The 25,602-nt window shown below is 35.3% G+C and overlaps 2 protein-coding genes and 1 long non-coding RNA gene across 16 annotated transcripts in view; 1 reads left to right on the top strand and 2 right to left on the bottom strand.

The window, feature by feature from the left end:
- The window catches only part of mrtfab (myocardin related transcription factor Ab), a 70,606-nt gene extending 69,297 nt beyond the window's left edge, over positions 1–1,309 (bottom strand). For 7 of the 12 annotated variants that reach the window (XM_021480117.3, XM_073917681.1, XM_073917682.1 and 4 more), the window contains exons 1-2: positions 1,213–1,309; positions 342–411 (exon numbers count right to left, since the gene is read on the bottom strand). The gene's annotated coding sequence lies outside the window, so the exon portion shown is untranslated. 12 annotated transcript variants of the gene reach the window in all.
- LOC141376790 (uncharacterized) overlaps positions 1–13,011 on the top strand; it is a 49,637-nt gene extending 36,626 nt beyond the window's left edge. Inside the window, exon 2 of the long non-coding RNA XR_012387965.1 lies at positions 12,544–13,011. This is a non-coding gene — a long non-coding RNA (uncharacterized lncRNA). The remainder of the gene's footprint in view (positions 1–12,543) is intronic.
- Positions 1,785–25,602, bottom strand: part of rgs9b (regulator of G protein signaling 9b) — a 44,211-nt gene continuing 20,393 nt past the window's right edge. Inside the window, 7 exon segments of one of the 3 annotated variants that reach the window (NM_200830.2) lie at positions 1,785–2,507; positions 5,021–5,439; positions 10,261–10,384; positions 23,824–23,906; positions 23,985–24,123; positions 24,737–24,824; positions 25,196–25,311. In NM_200830.2, the coding sequence (NP_957124.2) occupies positions 2,351–2,507; positions 5,021–5,439; positions 10,261–10,384; positions 23,824–23,906; positions 23,985–24,123; positions 24,737–24,824; positions 25,196–25,311 (1,126 nt within the window). In that variant the 3' untranslated portion in view covers positions 1,785–2,350. 3 annotated transcript variants of the gene reach the window in all.

Below are 25,602 nucleotides of genomic sequence, written 5' to 3'. Positions count from 1 at the left end.
CAGCTCTGCTTCTTTGACAAGATGGAAGACATAAAGCTCTCTGACATTCCTCCTTGTGCACATCTACACCTGCCTTTACCCTTCAATGCCAGAAATATGGCTAAAAACACATAAACCTTGACAGGCATACAGGTAACCCCATACCCCTATAGTCAGACAGAATTACATAATATTTATCGGCACTCCCTTTCTGGAGCAGATCAGCGATTCTGAGTTTATCATAAATTAGCAAAGATAAAGTCAACAAAAGGGATGATTTCTTCTTGTTAATAGCGAGTATTGTACCTTAAAATAAAATAAAGAGTGATCTTAATGATATCATAAACAATGACTGTCCTTACCTTAACTACGAGATCCACAGAAACAGACTGCGCTTCATTTTCGCTCAAAGTCCAAGACCATCTTGAAGAACTAATGAAAGAGAGGACCGTCATTTTGTGATTAGAATTTGCATATATGCAAATAAATAACCTTAGCACAGTCTCCTATTATAACGCGAGGTAAGTTACTGGCGCAACGGTCAATGCAGATGCTTATGTAATAATCGGTCGTGCATCTGTTATAGCAGATCACGAACATTCAAGATCTTGCCTAAATTCTGCCATACATATTATGTATATATATATATATATATATATATATATATATATATATATATATATATATATATATATATATATATATATTTACATTGATAACTTGTCAATCAAATGGAAATCCAGTGTCAGATCCGCGTGTGTTGTGGATATTTAGTAGGTGTGTCCAGACACTAGCTCACTATATTATATTTGACAATATAATAATCAAACTTACTGCATTATGACAGTGATTTGGCTTAACGCAGATTATAAACAAACCACGATTCCTTCCGAGGACTTTCAGTATCGCTCGTCGCTAAACATTCTTCATCATTGATACGACACGGCAGGAAATGATGTTCTTGTGCTGCTAGAAAGCTCATACATTTGGCAAAATCGTCAAACGTGTCATGTTTAACAAGGCTGAATATGCCAGGAATAGCAGGCCAGATCCTAGTCGCGACAGCTGCATGTATGTAGTAACAGACACTAGTGGATCAAGTGAAATGTGCGCTGAGCAACAATACACGAGAAGCGGATGAATTGTCAAACACCGCTGCTTGGTAATACTGTTTTTACATTTTTCACGCGAAAGGGGAGTCACGTACGAATATGTTTGATATGTATAACTTACCGAGTCGAAAAGTGAAACACAACAACCGTTCGGCTTTATAAAGGTGTTCATCGACTCAAAAAACTGTGCTGAGGCATCCGGCTACTCTCTGCTGTTCAACCGCAGAGGACGGTGAAGCCAGTCGATGACTCGATGCTCTCACAGCACGTCCTGAAAATAAAAGTCCCCTAAAATAATAACAACATGACGATCAAATGAGGAACTATGGCTAAGAAAATGAGTGATTTCTTATAAATGTTTTGAAAATAAATAAATAATAAATGTTAAAAAAATAGTTTAATAAAAAATAATTAAATCATAAAACAATAAATACTAATAATACATTTAAATGTATGTAAATTTTACATTTATGTACGTTTGTAAAATCCCATAGATATAGGCTATGTATCTATATATATTCATGGTAAGACCCTGCCATAAAAATGAGAAAATGGAACTAAAAGCTTTATTTTAAAATAAAAGGCGCCCAGTTTTCATCATTAGGATATTTTGTAATTAAGAGGAAAATGAAAAAATAAATAAAATATACACAATATATACAATGAAATGTACTAATTGTGCATCAAAATAGGTAACTTTAAAATCATTTATTGAGGCACTTACACAATTTAAACATGAGTCATGAACAAATTCACATTTTCAAGTGAACTGTAAACATTTTAAAGGTTATACATTCAGACAGCAAACGTGTATTTACATTCTGTTGTACTGCCTTACTAAATTTACTTCTATGAAAATAACATTTCTCATAGCATTTCACGTTGATGCATGATTCGCAGCTATATAAAACAATAAACAAGCCAAGTACAAAATCTGTTGTTCACACCACTAAACAAACTGATGACAGATAAACAAAAGAAATTCTCTTAAAATAAGGCCCCTTCAGTCATAAAAGAATGGTGACATCAGAATACGTATATATATTTACATTTTTCTTTTTACTTTATAACAAAATCATCTCAGTGGCTACAATAACGTTAGGCACTACCTAAAATCTATCAAAAATAACAAACATGTCAATTTAGAGACCAGGTTACTTTATACATTACTAACCACAGCCTTCTCGGGATTGCAAGACACAATATTTATGAAACAAGTGTTGGTTCAGTGTATTTCCTTCTACTTCCATTTGGTTTCGTTATCCTGCTCCATCTTGTTTCGTGACAGTTTCCCATGGGCAAATGATTTCTTTCACACCTCCTCTTGCTGTATTGGGACTGTCGTCCTCCTCGTCTTCGGAATCGATAGGGTAGATGCGGCATTCAGGTGGGATGTCAACTTTGATTTGAAAAAAGCTGTGAAAGAAGTCAGGTTATTTTTCAAGTACTGTCAAATTGTGAAGTACAAACACTAATAAAAGTATCTGTTCATCATTTAAAAGCATAGTTCATTCAACATTGCTGAAACCTTCATGAGTTATTTCTTCTGAACACACACAAAGAAAGATATTTTGAAAATATCCGAAACCAGTAACCATTGACTTTCATGGTAGGAAAACAAACAATTTGAAAGACAATGGTAACAGATTTCAAACATTCTTCCAAATATCATATTTTATGTTCAACAGAAGAAAAAAACTCAAACGGTCATCATTTACTCATACTCCACTTGTTCCAAAACATGTTCCTTAGAATATCCTTAGAAAACCACTTGTTCCTTAGAATATATTGTATTATGTTTAAAAAAAGAAATTTATAAAAGATTAGAACCACTTGATTGTGAATAAATTGTAAGTAATTTGTAATTTTTGGTTAAACAATCCCTTCAATTTGAAAAAAAAAAGAGTATTATTAATCTGAACTTTTACACTATACAATATTAAACCCTCAGTGTTCCCACAATAGCATATTGTCTCACTATAGATACTGCATTTGAACTTGAACTCACTTGTATGAGAGTATGAGTCTGATCTATACCTATATAGTGTGAATATGGATGTAATAAATGACATTTTTTATGACCCATATAGGTATGTCATTGTCCAAAGAGCTAACAGTGTCAGTCACATTTCTTCACTTTAATTTATAAATCCCTTCCTATGATCTCATGGGATTTTAAAGTTTTCACTAAATGTGCATTTCTCAGAGGTAGTAAGACATCTGGGTATTTCTCATCTCCTGTTTTCAAATACTGTGAATTTTAATGTACTACTTCCTCAGGAAAAAATAAGTATACTTTCAGTTCATTTTATAAAAATGAAGTATAAATTTGAGTACTTCACAGATAGGGCGAGGCAGTGGCGCAGTAGGTAGTGCTGTCGCCTAACAGCAAGAAGGTTGCTTGGTCACTGGTTCGAACCTTGGCTCGGTTGGCGTTTCTGTGTGGAGTTTGCATGTTCTCCCTGTCTTCGCGTGGGTTTCTTCCGGGTGCTCCGGTTTCCCCCACAGTCCAAAGACATGCGGTACAGGTGAATTGGGTAGGCTAAATTATCTGTAGTGTATGAGTGTGTGTGTGTGAATGTGTGTGTGGATGTTTCCCGGCGATGGGTTGCGGCTGGAAGGGCATCCTCTGCGTAAAAACTTGCTGGATAATTGGCGGTTCATTTCTCTGTGGCGACCCCGGATAAATAAAGGGACTAAGCCGACAAGAAAATGAATGAATGAATGAATGAATGAACTTCACAGATAAGTATACTAATGTCTACTGTATGTAATAGTACATGTAATTGCAATTGTACTAATTACAAAAGCTCGGGACTAAATTGGTCAACTTTTTGGTACATAAATGTATACTTTTAATTATACTGTAAACTGTAAGTGTAACATTAACTTTTAGGTGCAAAAGTAGTCCACGTTTATGTTTTTAAGTTTGAAGCTGTAAGCTACTGTAAAAGAGGTACAATGCCCATAATGCAGTGCAGAATACAGCAGAAACTGTACAGAATGTATGTGGGTGTTTTGTGGTGAGTAACTGTAAAACTGCAGCAAATTCTAATAGTGTGCAAGTAAACTTCTGAGTATACTTGTAGTTTAGTTGTTAAAACTTGTAGTAAAAAATGAGTTTGTGAAGGAAGGAAATCATGACATGGCCAAGTGTGGGGTCTGCTTTTAACCTATCTAGTTTGAGCAATCAAAGACAATCATTATTTGTAATGTACATTTTTGTGCATTAGTAGGCTACATATGAAGGAATAAATGAATGAATGACTGACTAACCATGAAAAATCTATAATCTGTCTGATGACAAGTCTGTTTTTGGACAATTGTAAGAAAATCCTATTAAATTTTCACTGACAGCCCAATTTTAGCCAAAAATCACACGCTCCCCTCTGAAAATGAATGCGATTATGTAACTGGCAGTGTAAACGGAGCTTAGAACTAACATTTCAAGCATGCAAATAAGAACATTTACCCATGGTTTAGAAATGGACAGCGTGAAATGCCACTACATGAATACCAAGGATTAACTGCTTACCTTGGGTAAAGTGTGAGCAATGTGAAACATAAATCAAAACAACCCATGACTACATTTGGGCAAGGTTTAGAAAGGCCCAGGTTTAACCATTAAATTTAAAGTGAAAAAATAATTTTTTAACATGAGATTGTCTCCATTTAGCACTGCAAAAAACACCACAAAAGATTAAGTCTCTTAATCCCGAGTGAAAAAAACACTGCTTCCCATTTACAAGTGCATGTGAAATGTTGATTTAGCCAGGGTTAAAAGCAGAGTGAAGATAAGCTGGGGTCAAAATGCGATACTGTACTTAACCTGTAATTCATTTGTTAAGTGTCATGCTAATTAGTGGCTCTTGAATGTTTGCATTTTATGGAAAATATCTTAAATCTTAAATTGAAAAAAGCATACTAACTTTGCAATTCTCCTGGGCTGTGGTTGTGTAAGTGGCTCCACTCCGAGGGGCTGTACTTTGCCTCCCCCTGAAGCTACACCACATTTCGGGGACAGACTGGCAAAGACAGACGGAGCATTGCATCCTCTACGGAGGAGTCTGCTCAGAGACAGAGCCATGCGAGACTTGGGTGCAGGCGGCTGGTTCTCTTCTTCAGACACAGATGCCTCTGCAATGGAAGGGAAATGTGAGGACGAAGGCCCTCCGTTACCGTCAAACCTCCGCTCTGAGGCTGGAGTGCTGTCGATGGCCACACTGATGGGCGAAGGACAGGCAGCACTGTTGGGCAGCGTCATGAGGCCTGGGGAGGTAGTGGACTGTGCTTCACAAAAGCCTGTATATACGGCCAGATGAGGCACAGGTGCTGTGAACCGGCAGAGCTGTGGGGCACAGTTCATGCAAAGTCTAAATTAGAATGAAATGCTCTTAGTGCAACGCAATCTGTAATTATCAGATGCAATATATGGGCAAAAGGACGATCAACGGACGGACAGGCAGGCAGACAGACAGATAGATAGATAGATTGTTTACAAATTGTAGCCTGTACCTGAATACAAATTACATAAATTATGAAATTGTAGTTACATAATCTATTAGATTACTGTAATGTATCTAGATTACTTTTGTATTACACGTAGATTACCTCTGAACTAGCATGTTTATAACATGATTTGATTTGGTTTGATTTGGTTTTCAAAAACATCATAAAATACATTAAAACATACATAATGTGGGTTTCTATGTAAATTGTGTATATATATATTTTTTGTTTTTTTGTCTCATATGTGGAACATTCTACAAGAAACATACATTTTCATTTGTAAAAATGTGACAGGGCCTGACCTAAAGAACAAATATCTAATAACGAATGAAATATTACAGAACAACTCACAGATATCACCCATCATTCCATTTTAGAAATGTTTTGAATGAAATACTTTCTATTCACTGTATTTATGTTTTTATTTCAGGGACAGACAATGTACGTTTCTGGTAGAATGTCCCATGTATAACTCGAGTTACTTTTGGAAGCATAAATTGTTAATTAATTTAGCCTACATTTAGGTATCTGACACAGTAGATTATTAGGAATGAAAATTTAAAAGAGCAAAAAAAAAAAAAAAAAAAAGAAATAGAAAGAAACGTTCGAGAACCAATAAATTGTATATAGTTTACAACATTGTGGGATCTGTAATTAAGTATTCAATAAAAAAGTAATCCAATTGTGAGTGGTTTAAAACATTACTGAATTACAACAGTACATTTTTAAATCTATTTACGTAATCACATGACATAATGAGTTATACGACCCAGTACAAAGCTTTTTTAAATAAGATCATGAATGAATGATTATACCTAATCGTAAAATAATGTAGGCTTTAACAGAAACTTGTAACCAAAGTCAACGTTGCATTTGAAGCATTCGGTTTACTAAAATGTGGCTTAACTCTATTTTACGTTGGCATCGTTGTTTTATATATTCGAAATAAACTTTTATTCAGTTAGGGTCTGGTTACTAGACACAGCCTGCAAAAAGACATGCGTTTTAAAGCAACGCAAGTACGACATCTAGCGAGCAGAATAAAAGGTAGCCTACTGTTTATTTTCAAGACACTACTGTTTTCAATAGTATCTGGATGCAGCCTTTATCACTCAGCGATGCAATACACACAATGAACTCAATGGAGTGAGATTTGCAGGGTCTTGCCATTTTGGAACGTATACCTATTTGAATTAAGCGATAATATCTGTGCTTTGCAAATCATGTTATTCATCTTAATAAAACAATTAAGTTAAATTACATATTTAATTATTTATTCATTAATTTTCTTTACGGCTCAGTCCCTTTATTAATCAGGGGTTGCCACAGCAGAATGAACCACCAACTTATCCAGCATATGTTTAACGCAGCGGATGCCCTTTCAACTGCAACCCATCAATGGGAAACACCCATACACATGCATTCATTTACACACACACACACACACACACTATGGACAATTTAGCCAACCCAATTCACCTCTACTGCATGTCTATGGACCACGGGGGGAAACTGGAGCACCTGGTGGAAACCCACGCAAGCAGAAAGAACATGCAAACTTCACACAGAAACCCCAACTGAATCAAACCAGCGACCTTCTTGCTGTGAGGCAAACGTGCTACCCACTGCGGCACCGTGCAGCCCTAAAGGACATATTTATTGAAATATATTTCTGACTCTTATTGATTAAATTATTTAAGCAGACTACAAAATTATTGTTATGACTTTACTGCAAACCAAAACTATTTTACTAGTGTTTCATAAAAGCATAAAATTAGACTTGTGCTGCACTGATACTGTTGCTGTAAATTTCTTTTTTGGCAGTCAAGTTCTCTTTCAGAACGTCCTGTTATATTTTTTTTCTTTTGGGCTCAAAAGGTTTGAAAAATCATGCAGGTTTTGAAATGTATTAAAATAAATCAATTATGAAATTATTTTTCATAACTCACACACACTCTTTTCCTCTCACTGTGTGGCATGAGGTCAAATTTATTTTAGACAAGTGGTAACATGATGCCATACAGTGCATCTGAAAAGTATTCAACGCTTCACTCGTTCCAAATTTTTTATGTTACAGCCTTATTCTTTCCCAGAGATGGGTTGCGGCTGGAAGGGCATTCGCTGCGTAAAAACTTGCTGGATAAGTTGGTGGTTCATTCCGCTGTGGCGACCCCGGATTAATAAAGGGACTAAGCCGACAAGAAAATGAATGAATGAATGAATGAACAGCCTTATTCCAAAATGGATTAAATTCATTTATTTACTCAAAATTCTACACACAATACCCCATAATGACAATCTAACCTTTTTTTTTAAATCGTTGCAAATTTATTACAAATAAAAATCCTGAAAAATCACATTTACATAAGTATTTACAGCCTTTGCCATGAAGCTCTAAACTGAGCCACTCCCTGCCTGGAATTTGCATCTAAAGGGCTCTCAGACCATAAGAAACAAAATTCTCTGGTCTGATGAGACTAAAATTGAACTCTTTGGAGTTACGTTTGGAGAAAACCAGGCACCGCTCATCACCAGGTTAATACCATCCCTACAGTAAGCATTGTGGTGGCAGCATCATGCTGTGGAAATCTTTTTCAGTAGCAGGAACTGGAAGACTAGCCAGGATAGAGGGAAATATGAATACAGCAATGTACAGAGATATTCTGAATGAAAACCTACTTCAGAATGTTCTGACCTCACACTGAGCCGACAGTTCATCTTCCAGCCCAAAGCACACCACCAAGATATCAATGGAGGGCTTCACAACAACTCTGTAAATGTCCTTGAGTGGCCCACCCAAAGCCCAGACCTAAAACTTATTAAACAGAGATCTGAAAATGGGTGTACACCGTCACTGTAATTGCTGCCAAAGGTGCATCAACAAAGTATTGAACAAAGGCTGTGAATACTTATGTACATGTGATTTTTAAGGTTTTTTATTTTTAATAAATTTGCTAATTGTTTTCACATTATGGTCATTATGGGGTATTGTGTGTAGAATTTTGGGGAAATAAATGAATTTAATTTATCTTGGAATAAGGCTGTAAATAAAAAAAATGTGGAAAAAGTGAAGCGCTACGAATACTTTCCGCATGCACTGTACATCAATAGTGCATTACACTCATAAAACAATCACAGACGACAAAGACACATGATATGACCACGGATGACAAATATTTTATATTTGTATTTCACTAAATTCATGATTTACAATGAAACAGCTACAAACATGGAACACACAGAAATTAAACAAACTGTAGTAATGAAGACAACATCTCATAATGTTTGAGTTAACAAAATGAATATGAACATACATCAAATGTGATAAAACACAAATATGACATTAGGTTCAAAATGAGAGTGAATAAGGGTACGTTTACAAGTTGTGTAATTCTAGGGGCCAGAAAAATTTTAATTTGATAGCATACTTCAAAGTGAGTAGCTTTAAAATTTACCATGATTATATCCATGTAAACAAAAACACAATTTGTGAAAATGTACACATCTCACATTATATATTTAGTCTATAGGTACGCGGGAGTACTTGACAACTGGACTGTACTTGTTTCTTAAAGGTGCATTTCACCCCAAAATGAAACACAATGTAAATTTACTTACTGTTTTCTCACCCTCAAGTTGTACCAAACGTCTATTCTCTTGAACACAAAAGAAGATATTTCAAAAAAGATGAAAATTTGGTAACCATTAACATGCATAATAGGAAAAAAAGATAATTTAATGGAACTTAATGGCAATTGATTTCCAGTTTTCTTTAAAAATATTTTCGTTTGACTTTAACAAAATAATCTTAAAAAGGCTTTAAATTAAGTAAAGGATGAAAAAATTAAGTAAAGAGTGAGTCATTAGTTTTGAATGAACTATCCTTTTAACAATTTATCAAATGGGTCAGTCTACTAGCCTGGTATGCATAACACATATTTTCAGTCGCTTTCATAGATCTTTAAGTTTAAAAATATTAAAAGAACAAACTTTTGCAATTTTAGGATGTCGCTGTCTTGTAAATGTACCCTAAGAGTCAACAAATCTGGAAAACAGTAAAGTTAATTTCACACTGAGTCTGAAAATTTCGTCCAAAATTTTAGCACATTAAAAAATAAACACAACATCATGATGTGTCAATCCCATTTACACACCGCCTCCGAAACTTTCATCCACCACTAATTTTTTTCTTTATCGGATTTGATTTTCACCAAAAAAACGAAAGACAAAGTCCAGGATGCTGTCAATCGCAGCATTTTAGAGTCTAACAAACAAAGTGAAAGTTATGTAAGTTACTTTGTGCATGAACAAGTTTCAGGATACGAATACAAAAAAAGCATACGCACAGTAAACGTCAGACTTCAGTGTGCAAAAACCTTTACTCACAGTGGCCTTATAACAAGGAAGTTCAATACATGGACTGATAGCAGTGATGTTCAATGAATGAATTAATGACATAAGAAAAATAAATTAAGCAAGCTTTTAAAGGCTAACAATGTTTAAGTAATACTGCACATAGCAAAAAATAAATAAAATCTCTATTTTTCCCTATAAAAATATACTGGCTTGCAAAATTGCTTTAGTTTTCTATTTCTATCAGTATCTAGCCTTTGTGTGCTAGCTTTTAGGTTTTCTTTTTCTTTTCCAGTTTGCTCATGACCTGTGTGATGTCCACTGGGCCACTTGCTGCAAGTTTGGCCTTCTGTTCTTCCTCCTGCTGCCTAAGGATGATGGGACTCAGACTGGGTCGCCTTCTTTTAGCGTTCTGCTCCAACTGCGCCTCACTAGGACACATTAGAGAGTGAAAACATGTTTAAAAGGCACCTACAATGCTTTTAAAGATATTACCTGTCAAGCAATGCATAACTTAGAATGTAAAAGTAAAAGATCTGCAAAGTTTCAAACATCAAAGTGAACCCAAATGAAAGAACCAACTCTGAACTACCTGAAACAAGTGTAAGTCCAGTTTTACTTCATTCACAAATCTAGGTTTGTAACAGGCCAGTGCGCCATGTTGGGTGAGCTACTTTAAAAAAGTAATTATATCAATAAAATTGTATTTAAATTACTTTGCTAATTACTTTATCCAAAAAGGAAATTAATTACCCAATAAGACATTGAATTACTTGACTCGAAATCCTAAAAATCCAGGACTATTTGGTAACATTTCAAAATGTTAAACATCATATGTATCAAAACGTTTGTGTTGTGAAAACGTGTATCAGAACGTTTTAAAGCAATGACACTATATTTCAGTGGTGTTGCCATTGGGGATTGCTGGAGAACTACATATCCCATCATGTCCTGCAGTCATACACCAGTTTCAGTTTAGCTTCTGATTACACATAGCCATGGGCGCAGCCAGCAATTTTGGATCCTATGCACAAAATTCCACAAAATTATTTTTAATAGTGTGACTAAGTGGATATTATCCAGCAGTGTTCTTTTTGTATCACTTAGTTTGGCAGATTTGACCCATCCATACACAAAACTCTCTTTCAAAGTCTGAGATAAAAACCTGCAAAAAAAAAAAAAAACCAAAAAAAAAAAAAAAAAACTAGCAGCTGGTTTATTGTCTATAGTTTTTTTTCCTGCAAGTTACACACGTATATATTTTATTATTAATGAAAATTATTACAGTTTCAATAATATTCTTAATCGGCTACATCAATGTTTGGATTAGTTTAGCAATTTTGTCATTCATTTTAATTGGTTTTGCTTTTAAAATGTTTCGTTATTACCCACCAACAAAACAATTCAGGTTTTTATTTCTACATCACCAATGTAAATTTAAAAAGTTCCACAATCAATCAATCTTTCCTGTTGCTGCTTTCTGAAAGATTAGAAAAACTGTTAGTGCCAGATTAAATGAGTGTCTCTTTTTTTTTTAAATAATTAATAATTTAGATACATTGGGATGCTTTTCTAAGAGTGTGCATTTGCATAAAATATATTAAACTAATCGCATCATAAATACAGTAAAGCAAATACAGTGCATGCGGAAAGTATTCAGCGCTTCACTTTTTCCACATTTTTTCTTCACATTTCCACGTTACAGCCTTATTCTAAAATTTATTAAATTCATTTATTTACTCAAAATTCTACACACTATACCCCATAATGACAATGTGAAAAAAGATTTTTTTTAATTGTTTCAAATTTGTTAAAATATAAAACCTGAAAAATCACATGTACAGAAGTATTCACAGCCTCAATTCTGCTCAATTCTTTGTTGATGCACTTTTGGCAGCAATTACAGCCTCAAGTCTTTTTGAAATATGATCCCACAAGCTTGGCACACTTGTCTTTGGGAATTTTTTGCCCATTCCTCTGTGCAGTACCTCTCAAGTTCTATCAGGACGGGAAGCAACTGTGTACAGTCATTTTCAGATCTCTCCAGAGATATTTAACAGGATTTAGGTCTGGGCTCTGGCTGGGCCACTCAAGGACATTCATCAAGTTGTTGTGAAGTCATTACATTGGCAGTGTGCTTTGGGCTGGAAGATGAACCATCAACCTAGTCTGAGGTCAAAAACACTCTGAAGTAGGTTTTCATTCAGGATGTCTCTGCACATTGCTGTATTCATCTTTCCCTCTATCCTAGTCTTCCAGTTCCTGCTACTGAAAAAACATTTCCACAGCATGATGCTGCCACCACCATGCTTCATTGTAGGGATGGTATTAGCCTGGTGATGAGCAGTGCCTGGTTTTCTCCAAACATAACAATTGGCATGCACTCCAAAAAGTTCAATTTTAGTCTCATCAGACGAGAGAATTTTGTTTCTTATGGTCTGAGAGTCCTTCAGATGCAAATTCCAGGCGGGGAGTGGCTTCCGTCTGGCCACTCTACCATACAGGCCTGATTGGTAGATTGCTGCACAGATGGTTGTCCTTCTGTAAAGCCGCCTTTCCACTGCACACGACATTTGGACACGACTGTCAGAATACGCCCCCTTGTGTCAGTCGCACAGTATTTTCAGTGTTGTCGTGCACCATGGGAGGAAAGCTGATTCTGAGGTGGATTTTGTGCTCTTTGGAGTGTGAAGTTAATCTATATATTCAGGGTATATGTGTATAATCTGCTTGTAGACTTGCATACCATTAAAACAATTGGACATGGGAAATGGCTTGAGGAAACAACTAGGGGTCATAAAAGAAGGGATGAAAAGAGAGTGGTAAAAGAGCCTGAGGTGTCTCAGGAAACAGATGTCAGAGGTGGTATTTGGGGTCAGGGGTTAAACGAGGAGGTATCTTGTGTAATATATGGAGAACAAAGGAAAACAACGGATGTAAAAGGGTATTTAAATAAGCCAAGAACAGGAGTGAGGCAGAATTTTTCAGACAGAGATGCTACTGGGGGTCTCCTGAAAGTTCTCCTTTGTTGTCGACAATAAAGTATATTCTTCTGATATTCATAACCTCCAGACTGAGTTTGATTTAGTAAGAGAAAAACCAAGAAAACCACTACATTTGGCGTCCCTCTGGGTGGGCTGGAAAGGAGCAGGACTGGTGTTGCTGTGCATGCTGGACTGGAGAGAAAACACAAATATGTGGCCACAATAAAAAACGGTAAGCGATTTTATGCTTATTAGTTTGTGTTTTTTCTGCCAGGACCTGCTTGTACAGGTAAATACACTTGAACTGTTTCTCCAGCTTTAAAGAATTAAAAGTAAATGTAAAAAAGATATTAAAGAAAAAAGGGGTTTTGAATGACAGAAGAAAAAGAATTTGCATGCAAATGATCTGTGTTTTCCTAAGAGGGCCTTGATGGATAGGATAAACATTAACTAGTAACTGTTACTCAGATTTGAGAAATTATTAATGATATAAGATATGCATAGAGCATTTATAGGTTTTAAGAGAGAGTCTTCAATGTGTGGTGACAGTTAAGAGATTAAAGCAGAGTAAGGTATGCAAATGATCTGTGTTTTCCTAAGTGGGCCTTGATGGATAGGATAAACATTAACTAGTAACTGTTACCCAGATTTGGGAAATTAATAATGATGTAAGAAATGCATAGAGCATTTATAAGTTTTAAGAGAGAGTCCTTAATGTGTGGTAACAGTTAAGAGATTAAAGCAGATTAAAGTAGAGAGATGCGCGCTAAGACCTACGATACCGCTTTGTTAAATGAGATAAACAAAGGGCTGCATGGGTAGGCAAGAAAGCCTGTGGTTACCGCTCTAAGGTTAGAGGGCTGCTCGGACAGGTCACTCAAGAGGAGTGTAGTGAAGAGTATTTATTTAATTGGAGTGTTTGTGTATTTGTTGCTTCAGATTGTGGCAAAATAGTCCACATTGGTGTGCAGAGAAGACTGCCTTCCTCCTCCTTGAATGAAAGGAGGATGGGGGGATGCAGCTCCTGTTACACTGAGTGGAGGAGAGGAGTGAATGAGAAGAGGAAAAGTAATAAGATTAGAAGTGTGAATGTGTTTAAAAGTATGTTTTCAATAAGGAGTAGGTTAAAATAATGATTATAGTAGATTATATAAAAGGAGGGCTGCATATTTGTGGTGTGAATTAAAGAGCAAGAAGAAAAGTAATTGATGCAGTTTAAGAGAAGAGTTATATGATATAAAGAGAGGAGTCTCCTAAATTAAAACTAATGGAACATGTTGCATTTGAAAGACACAGAGTAAAAGGCAGAATAATATAATAGTTAAACATTTTTCTGAAATTATCTTTGTGTTTTAAGTTTGAATATGTTAAAAAAGAACAATAGGCAGAGTGGACTTAAATTCTTGACATAGCAATGAGTGAAAGACAGTCTGCTCCAGGATGGGGGTAAGAGAGAGATTTATGGTGTCCATGTGTGAACAATAGATTGCCTATTTACAGCACTAGGAAAACAGAGAAGAGGAGAGTTAATGAGAGGAGATCAAACTATAGATAAAATAATGACATAGACTTTAACATAATTTGGATAGAATATAAGTTATTAATGAATAGACAAATTATAAAGTAGTATAGTAAGATAAATGAACTGAGAAAGTACTAATAATAGAGTTATATTATATAGAAAAGAGTTTGAAACTTTACTAATGAAAAAGAATAAATGAAGCCATAGTGATCAATATATATAGAGATAAAGGAAGTATAGAGTAAAAGAATGTATTAATAAACAAATAGATTTACTAAATAAGTATGAATAAAAAACATATAAGTTAGTTCTTTGATTGAGAATAAGAAAGAAAAAGAAAACTTGAAAAATTAATATTGATTAACTGAAGATTTAATTAGAAAATGTGTAAGCTGTAAAATGTATAAGAAATGTATAAGAAAACCTAAGAGCTAAAAGCTCAAATTACGGAAAGGAAAAATAATAAAATAGAAATAGAAAAAATAAGTCCACTGTTTCAAGGATAAAAATAGACGTAATATGCTTACAATATAGGCACATTGAACAGATAAGATAAAAAGTAAAAAGCAGTAACAATTTGAAGAAATAATTGACTTTAGATAATTTGTTTGTATTTAAGGGCAATACAAATGTTTGTTTCATCTTTCTTAAAGTCAGCTACATAAGATCTAAGCCATCATCTATTTGTAGTAAAGTAAAGTGATTTAGATAAAAATCATAGGAGCTAGATAAATGTTAAAGAATGCGTTAGAATGAGTTGAAAAATAAATGTTAAAGTTTATGCATTAAGAAGCTAAATTGATAAGTATGCATTGCACTTCCAAAAATGAAAAATGCTTTTAGTAAATAAATATGTGAATTTAATTAATAATATTAACTTTGAGCTATAGCAGTAATGATTTTGAACAGTTATACCAGATTTTGGGCCACCATGTAGTATTGTTGAATTAAATCAGGTATGGAAAAACATATATGGAAATAAGAAATGCAATACTAAAATACGTGACAGAGAAAGTAAAAGATAAGATAATGACAAATGGCAAACAGAAGAAACATTTGATGCAAGCAGTGAGAAAATAAAAACTGAGTATGGAAAATGTTAGGGAAATTAAAATATGATGTAAAAATGACCGGTTAGTAGAGAAACAATAGCATAGATGAGGAGAAATGTAAAATAAAGCATAATCCAAAGCTAAAGAAATTAATTAGAAGAACAATAAAGAAATTGAAAATTAAACATATTTACATATGATAAAATGATTAGAGAAAAATAAACTGTTAAAACATAAAGAGGAGAAAATAGATGAGAGGAGTCTTCATTTGATGGAAAAAAATGGGAAAGAAGGAAAGACTTTTATGAGCTAAATTCCATATATTAATTAAGAGGACATAGGGATGGACTTTGGGGGACTGTGGTCTTTTACCTACTAGACATCTCTGAGTGCACTGGCAAATGGAAAAGGTGTTTGAAAAACACAATGGACAAACTGTTGGCTGTGGACATTTGTGAAAGCAGTGAGGCAGACACTGCATGCCCAGGAATTACTGAGGACTGGAAAGGCTACTTATGTTCAGAGACACTAAAAAGAGGCAAACAAGCTAATGATGAACTGATCAAAGAGAAAAAGCGCTCCACCAGAACTTTACAACAGCTCAATGAAAGAAGCCAGCACTAAGAAAGAAGGGGGAAACACTGTGCCCTGATATGGACACCACAGAAAAGACTACACCAATCTATGAACCAGTTGTCTTCTCAGGGTGTGAGGAGGGGGAGTCTGGCAGTCCATCTCAAAGCAGTCGAACTATAGTCCAAATTGAGTACAATGTGACCACTCAGAGGGCAAAATAAGAGCAAAAGTGTAGCTACCCATTCTTGTATCAAATCAGACTCCTGTCAATTTGATAAAAAGAAAAGTATCATGTAAACTGTAAGAAAAGTCTTAGATGATAATGTACAATGAAACTTTAAATGTGTAATGTTGAAATGATAAATTATGAAGAATGTTAAATTATTTTGGTTCATTTTCATAGGTTAACTCATAGAGATTATTGAACATAAGAGGATAAATTATAAAGCATGGTGGTGATAAAAAAAGATAATAAAAGACAGTTTTTGATAACTGAAAAAAAAAAAATAATAATTAGGGTTAGAAGTTGGAGTTAAGTATTTAGGTTAAAATTAGGGAAAACTTATTTTGAGTAAACTAAACCAAGATTTGAGAGAAAAAATTATGTCAGAGATTAAGACAGAAAAGTGATTTATACTTGAAGAGAATGAAAAAAAAAAAAAAAAAAAGTTAAATGAATTCACAATACTGAATAGGTCAAAAAGTAACAATTCTAAATGTACTAAAAGAATATTTGAAAGAGAAAAGTGTTTAAAAACAGAAAATAGGTTGTTTTACATATGTGAAGAAATAATTAAAAGCAAAAAGGATTAAGGACTAAAGATGAATAATCAGATCAGATAGAGAGGAACCTATAAAGAAATCCAGTGATTTTTCAGTCAACTTGTAGAAAATTACAACAAAAAATGTATGTACAAACAGAGTGATGTGAAAGCAGGAAGGAATTGGAGCTGAAAATGCTGAAAAGCAAAAAATGGTAATAATATACAATTATTAAGGGTAGGTGTCAAGTTTTAATAATGATTAACAGTTCAGGACATTAAGGGAAAACAAAATTAGCCAGCATAGGAAGGATTAATTCAAATTAAATCAGATGAAGGTCTGCTATGCTGGAATAGGCATCATTGAAACTTTTGAGAACATAGTAATATTAGAAACATTTAGATATGTTATGGCATTTCTAATTAAAGTCAATTTCAATTCGGTTGTGATTGTATAGGTGACGAATAAAATGGATTCTATTTGAATTTGATTTGAATTTAAATTTTGATTATGGCATTAGTCAAAACAGACAAAAGTAGATGTTGTAAAGTTTATGATTTAAGAAAAGTCAGTGATAGAGAATTTCTTAGCAGAGATTCCTAATACGCACTGTACTTAAATTTGTTAGTTTGGATGCCAAATATGTTAAAGTAATTGATTTCTGTTCAGTTAATTATCAGAGGAGGGTAGACACTTGGTTACACTTAAAGTAAAAAAGACGTGTAGAATTTAGTTATCTGCAGGTACATCTAGTTCAAGCTAAGTAAAAGACATAAATAAATTTTTTTAGGGATGATTGGTTTAGTGTTAACAAGATTCTGTATTTATTCTAGATGCAATAATAATTGTTAAGATGATAAATAAGAAATTGATTTTACATTAAAGAAAATAGGGTAGCAGGTCTAACAATAGTATAGAGTCACAACCTTAATTAGATTATAGTACAAATAAACAACGTACTAGTCTTTATATACATGTGTAGCATCAAAGGGAAGCAAAAAAGATAGGTATGATTTTTGTAATACAAAGTACAGATTGTTGAGGCAACAGCATTTTAATAGATTGGCATTTGAGATGTACATGGTTTGAATCAAGGGTGAAGTGGTAAAGAAAATTGAGCACCAAGGAAAATGATCGCCTTTTTGAGTGCAGTGATTAGTGAATTGTTGTCCACATGTGACATTTGTGCAAAGTAGAATGTGAGTAAAAGATCAGCAATAGGCCTAAGGGGATATTCAAGAATTTGATTGTGGGTGTTGTGATATAATAAAACTAGCTTAGGGCAAGAGATACAAACTTTTGGAAATAACAGTTGTGGTAGATGAGTGAAGGTAATTCCATTAGCAGAGCAGGGAAGAAGGAACAGTTATTACATTTAAGACAAGAGAAGTCTAAGATTTGCAATACCTTCAGAAATAAGTTTAATGTGTCTGCATTTAAAAATAAATTAGAGTAATGAAAGTCAATTAAAGTGAATAAAGGTAATTAAGTAGATAAATAAGTGGAAATGTGATTCAGTGAATAGATAAGTAAATGTATTGATAAAGTATTGGAAATTGGAAAGAAAATTGAGCAATTACACATAATTGTAAGGAATTATTGAAAGAGCTAAAGATGATTCATCAAGGCCTAGTTTAACAAGATGTGTTAAAATAATATACCTTTTTCATTAATGATTGCATGAAAACTGACAGAAACAAGCAACTAACATTGCATGAAGTACTATTGGGTAGACCCTTGCATGTAATCTCGCAAATAACTTCGCATATAACCGTTTGGAATGTTTGGAGAACATTTCTAATGCATTGGAAAGAGGTTTGGTCTTTTATGAGGAAACTAACTGCCATGTGCAAAGCGATATCTGTACAGGAAACCAGAAAGGACCAGAAGCAGGAGATTAATCCGGTGATCGAGTATATCTGAGGTGCTCTGGAGAAAGTGGAGTGAAGTCAGGAGAATTGGACCTTATGCCAAGGTTACCAAAGGGGATGCCATCAACTGGGTACCATCGGGACCACAGCACAAGACAGCCAAATGAAAAAACTCCAACAAGAGAAAGTTAATGGGAAACAGAGGAGGCAGAAAATCCCAAAGCTCAAACCAACGAATTGCAAAGTGTGGCAGAAGCAGTTCATCAGAACAGTTAAAAGAGTAATTCTGATATACTGATTCTGATATACCTGAGTGAGAAATACAGAAGGTGCCACAAGTTCAAGTGATCATAATCACCACAACTTCAGGTTACAGACTTTCAACATAAAGTCTCTATCAACATTTTTTAAGGCCAGAACGAAACAAAGAATGCTCGCAAGTATGTGCCAGATTTAGGGTCAAAAAGATGAACTAGTGCTAAAAATTTTTATAGTTTAGATAAAGAAGAGGATGATGAAGAGGATCCATGCCTTGGGTGCTAAGTGCTAGTAACCTCTACCCCAAAACGGCGGCTCTCTACGATACGCAAAGTATCTGGGCTGAAGATCAACGTACTCTACAGATTATGTGTGTGGATGTTAGATTAGAATATTGTGTTGTGACCCTAGATTAGGAGATTGTGCATGTTTATTTTTTGTTTTAGTTTTATTCTTTACTGTATGTAAAATAATAATGACCCCCAGAAGCAAATAGATAACTAATTGTATGCTTAAAATACTACTTTTATGATGATATCAACAAAATAGAATCAAGTCTTTTACTGTGTCCTCATCAGAACAGGACACAGAGGTTTGGCGTGATTCTATTCCAAAGTGCAATTACATGATTTGGTCATTTGTAATAATACTGTGACATATATTTGTCATTAGGTAATGTGGCTGAGGGCTAGATCATGAAGTTGCACTATGGGCCAAAAGCAAGAATATTAAGACTTAAAGTCTTAAGAGGAGGGATTATATGAGGTGGATTTTGTGCTCTTTGGAGTGTGAAGTTAATCTATATATTCAGGGTATATGTGTATAATCTGCTTGTAGACTTGCATACCATTAAAACAATTGGACATGGGAAATGGCTTGAGGAAACAACTAGGGGTCATAAAAGAAGGGATGAAAAGAGAGTGGTAAAAGAGCCTGAGGTGTCTCAGGAAACAGATGTCAGAGGTGGTATTTGGGGTCAGGGGTTAAACGAGGAGGTATCTTGTGTAATATATGGAGAACAAAGGAAAACAACGGATGTAAAAGGGTATTTAAATAAGCCAAGAACAGGAGTGAGGCAGAATTTTTCAGACAGAGATGCTACTGGGGGTCTCCTGAAAGTTCTCCTTTGTTGTCGACAATAAAGTATATTCTTCTGATATTCATAACCTCCAGACTGAGTTTGATTTAGTAAGAGAAAAACCAAGAAAACCACTACAATTCTCAGTGTCCAAAATAAAGGAGTGCAAAAGTAAGAGCCTTTATTCTCTGTGCGTTTACATGGTTTAATGAATGAATGAATACTAGAAACTCATAGACCGCTAAAATATTGGAGGGAATGTGGAGACATAAAAAATATAGATATTTTTTAATTTCTTACTTACATTTATGAATAGAAATGTATTTTTTTTCAATATAGACTTTTTATAATTAAAAAAATAATCAAATAAACTCATATTTCTCATCTCGCGCACATGGACCTGCTTGTACAACACTGGAATCCATCACATCCGGTCGGAGATGATCGGAACTTCACGCAACTCCCAGACTACTCTCCATTGGAAATGACTTCCGGTCTGTCACTTGTCGTAGTCTGACTGACTGAGTGATCATCGGGTTATTGATCTCCTCCTGAACAAGGCCCTTCTCCCAGATTACTCAGCTTAGATGGCCGGTCAGCTCTAGGAAGAGTCGTGGTGATTTCAAACATCTTCTACTTACGGATGACGGAGGCCACTGTGCTCATTGAAACTTTCAGAGCAGCAGAATGTTTTCTGTAACCTTTTCCAACCTTTTGCCTCAAGACAATCCTGTCTCTGAGGTCTACAGACAATTCCTTTGTCTTCATGTTTGGTTTGGGCTTTGACATGCACTGTCAACCCTGGGACCATATATAAACAGGTGTATGCCTTTTCAAATCATGTCCAATCAATTGAATTTACCACAGGTGAACCCCAATTAAGCTGCTGAAACATTTCAAGAATGCTCAGTGGAAACAGAATGTACCTGAGCTCAATTTAGAGCTTCATGTAAATGTGATTTTTCAGGTTTTTTATTTAATAAATTTGCAACAATTAAATTTTTTTTTTTGAGTTTTGATATTTTGAGTAAATAAATGAATTGAATCAATTTTAGATTAAGGCTGTAACATAAAAAAATGTGGAAAAAGTAAAGCGCTGAATACTTTCCAGATGCACTGTACATAAAAACAAAATACATATATGATTTTGGGAGTCTAGCAATATTTAGATACCCCAATCAAATAATCAAATTTAAAATCCAATTTTTTTTAACTATATATTGTGCAGTCCTTTTTGTGCATAACATGAACTATGTGTTAATAGTAAAGAACACTCAGAGATCATTCAGCATTCGCACAGCTTTTTTTACAAGAGGAGCGTGCAGTGGGTTCAGGGGGCGTTGGAGATTTAGGGGAGGGAGAAAGTTCAGGATTATCTGCAGATTCTTGTATTTGTTGACCCACAGGTGATTTAGTTTCAGATAATTCCTGTAGTAATGAAACAGCAGCTCTCTTTTCTCCTTCTCCTTTGGGAGTTTCCTCTCCGTCTTTCTCTTCTCTTCTCCTCGGCCCACATGGACAGAAGCAGTACTTCTTTTCTGAACTTTCTGAGCTTCTTGTGCTGAATAACAGCACTGTCAGAAACAGAGTCTCCAGCTTCATCAAGGTCCTCCTCGCATAACTGGAGCTTCATCACTTCACTCGACAAATATTCCTCCTCTTTTTCCTCCTCCTCCAAAGCAACCATCTGTCTAATAAGATGATGAACTTGAGAGCAGCAGGAGAAATCCTCATAAGATGAAGGACATACTCTGGGCAGAGCGCCAACATCATGAGAGTCAAGAAACAAACTCAGAAGAGCTCCTTGTCTTGTAGGAGGACAAACTGGAGAGTAATGTCGGAAGAAATCCTCATATGATGAAGGACACACTCCAGACAGAGCGGCAGCATCATGATTGTCAGAAAACACACTCAGAAGAGCAGCTCGTCTTGTAGAAGTACGAATAACTGGACCATCAGGAGACACCATGGAAAAGTCTCCTGCTTCACTGAGGTCCTCCTCGCTTTGATGGAGCTCTATCCAGGATTGCACCTCTTTATCTTCCTCCTTTACCTCCCAAGCAATCATTCGTCCCAACGATTTGGGACTTTCAGGGGATTTGCAGGCTTGGATCTCCTCAAACTCTTTCTCCTCAACCTCAATGTTAAGGAGCAGGATGTCAGTAGGAGAAGCAACTCATCTGGTAGAAGGACAAATTGAGGAGCAGGGTGGGAGAACAGCCCATCTGCTGCAGGAACAGGACGTGGAGGAACAGGCCATGATTTTGGGGACTTTGGCAGTGAGCTGACATGAGTGGCTGGAAGAGCAAAGTCTACAGAGAGGCCTGGAAGCTCAAGTAGGTCTGCGTCATTGGGCTTCAGGACAAAAAGTTTGACAGGAGTCAGCAGAGGTTTGACTTTCACCAGAAAGTGCAGTTTTATTTCTGCACATTTTGTCTTTCTCAGTGCAGTTGATGGCCTCGTTCTCGGAATGTTTCTCAACCTCCATTGGTTCTTTTGGATCACTCTGCCTTGTCTCCATAAGTGCTCTGCTGAACAGCGCTATCATGAATAAATAAAGGCCAAAAATCAATTTAAGATGAAGGAAAAGTTGCTGTGGATAACTGTGACTCCTCAAACACCAACAGAAGGTCAGATGTAAAAGTGTGGTTTCTGCTAGAATAGAATTCTACTTTTGACATCATAACATTCAGTAAGTGAATTTACAAAGCGGTTTCCTTCTCTTGCCTTGCTGTGTTTTTGATGCTTTGTTTGTTTAATGTTTTTGTTTTATTGTTTGCTGCCTGGGGTGACACTGTGGCTCAGTGGGTAGCACTATCACCCTACAGCAAGAAGGTTGCTGGTTCAAGTCCCGGCTGGGTCAGTTGGCATTTCTGTGTGGAGTTTGCATGTTCGTCTCTTGTTGGCATAAGTTTCCTTCAGGTCCTCCGGTTTCCCCCACAGTCCAAAGATATGTGCTATAGGTGAATTGAATAAACTATATTGGTCATAGTGTATGTGTGCTGTGACGGTTGGAGTGTTGTTTAACCAGTGTCCGCTAGATGGAGGTGTTCCATGATTTGGTATTCTCTCGGAGTGTTGAACAGGTGCGGTGTTTTGCCGTGATTACGTTTAGACCAGGTGCGGAGTGTTACCTGTGATGTGCGTTTGGATAAAGACAAAGAGAACAGGATTGCGGTTTTCATCCATCCCTCTTCAGTTTTGGAGTTTTTCTTGTTTTCTTTTCTTTATATTTATGTATCATTACACTTAATTTTTTATTAAATATATTTAAGTTGATTTGATTTTCTGGTTTGGATCTTTATTTGGTTTTGTTGCTACTTTCTTGAGCCAGAGTGTTGTAACAGTGCATGAGAGAGTGTATGGGTGTTTTCCAGTACTGGGATGCACCTGTGTAAAGCATGTGCTGTATAAGTTGGCGGTTCATTCCGCTGTGCTGAATGAAAATAATTGAAAGAATGTTTTCCGCCTGCCTTGGCCCATTCGCCTCTTTTATTATTCACCCTTTGGATTATTTGTGTATGCTTGCCTACTCCTGTTTAACATGATTTTGACAAAATCTGTAATTTTAGACAGTAAAAATCAACTGTTTATCATATGAAACCTCAATTGTTTTTAGATGTAAACTTAAAAATGATGGATGTAAATCTTATTAAAGCAGACTTCCAAAACAACACAGTAACCTTTAAAGTAGGAGAATAGGAAAATCTTATACTCACTTATGAACAATAACACAGTCTAATATATTTTATAAAGGCATATCTAACCTGAATCTGTGTGCTTCAGGAGCAATGGCTTTCTTCTGAGTTTCCTTAAACACCGGGGACTTGAGATATCGCCCGTATGAGTCCTTGATGAAAGATCATAGTTGCATTAATTCCATGTTTGCAGACAATTGAGTTGCAATATTTGACTTGAGATTAGATACCTTTTTCATGAGCATGTAAATGTGAGTCTGGGCAGCATCCAGTACATAACGATGAGGGTGTCCCAAACCCTTCACTGTTATTTCCATTGTTTTCCCATCAATGTTAATCCAACGAGGAGCTCCACGAGCCAAAAAGGTCCTAATTAAACAAAAGTTAAAATGTCAGTGCTGATGTAATTTAAGTAAACATTTAAATCAACCAACCAACCAACCGACCAATTAAGAAATTGTACTGTTATATACATTTGGTCACCAAGTATGTCCCAGGAGCTACATTTTTTTTGCAGTTTTTGTTTTCATGAATCCACCAGAGGCTGCTGTTTTTGCTTTTTGAGATCTCAAATTTGCCATTGGAGTGCCATCCGTGCCTGCAGTTCTCGCGTAAAACCACCAGAGGCCGCTGTCGACTGACTTATTGACTGACTGACCAATCGACTGACCCACCCTCCTCTAGCCCTTAACCCAACTGACAGTTTTAACAAATAATCAAGAAAAAGAAAAAGCCCTTGCCAGATTTTTACCATGTTTTCAGATCTTAACACGTTCTCTGTTTAAAATCGTATTCATTGTAGTTTTTTGTTCTGTATGTTTGATCTGTTTGATGAAGCAAGTTAATAACGTTTGTTTAGAAAACAATTTAAAAAATGTACCGACCCCAAACATTTGAACAGAAGTGTATACTGTACATGCAATATATATAATATATAAATTAACTATTTTTTGAGCCAAGAGAATGAAAAATTGATGCTTACTTGTATATTTGCTGAGCCTTTTCTTTCATTGTCTCTGCTGCACCCCATTTCAGATCTTCACAAGCCTCCCAGAAGGCAAGATTCTCACCTGTTCACAAATCAGTTTAAAGTCACAAATAGTTTTAACCATTTAATTCCATTACTAGTAAAAATTTTAAAACTGAACCAATTCACTAATTAAAGAGAAGATTAGCAAAGAATTAAAATGATCTTATCATTTAAAGACAACCAATTAAGCGGTTTTAAACTTTAATTAGTTTATTTTTTATTTTATTTTTTTTGCAGTTGTTAAAAACTGGCAGACATTGACATCCATAGTATGAAAGAAAAATACTATCAAAGTCAATGGCTAAAAGCCAAAAATCATCTTTTTTGTTCAACAGATAACAGAAAAGTGGTAGATGAGTTCTAATCTTAATATTGTTAAAATTTCTAGTGCGAATGTTTAATATCACATACCACTAAACTCCTTTTTAAGGAAGAGTCGGAAATCAGCCCTTCCTCGTTGGTCAGTCAGCAGTTCTCCAAAGCTGAAAGTCCAGCGCTCCACCCTCATTTTAGTAGGGGTCTCAACACTGTTAGATCCAAACACAAGACATCAGAAACCTGTTTCATGGCATCAAATAAACAATACACATATATTTATAATATATAATATTTATGATATAATATATATAATTCCTTTTTCTCCAAAAAGAGTTAAATTGAGTATTACGACTGACTGAGAAAATTGCTAATCTCTAGGTCGATATGGTTAGGAACCATAATCTCATTCTGTTTTTGTGGCTTTGATTATAATTTGTAATAGCTTGGTGCTAGGGAAAATTTTCAGGCAATGTATAATACCATTGTGCATGCTGCAGCCA

Source organism: Danio rerio, chromosome 12 (assembly GCF_049306965.1).
Source record: "Danio rerio strain Tuebingen ecotype United States chromosome 12, GRCz12tu, whole genome shotgun sequence".
Lineage (NCBI taxonomy): Eukaryota > Metazoa > Chordata > Actinopteri > Cypriniformes > Danionidae > Danio > Danio rerio.
The sequence above is the reverse complement of the archived record's forward strand: the minus strand, read 5'-3'. Positions and strand labels throughout refer to the sequence as shown.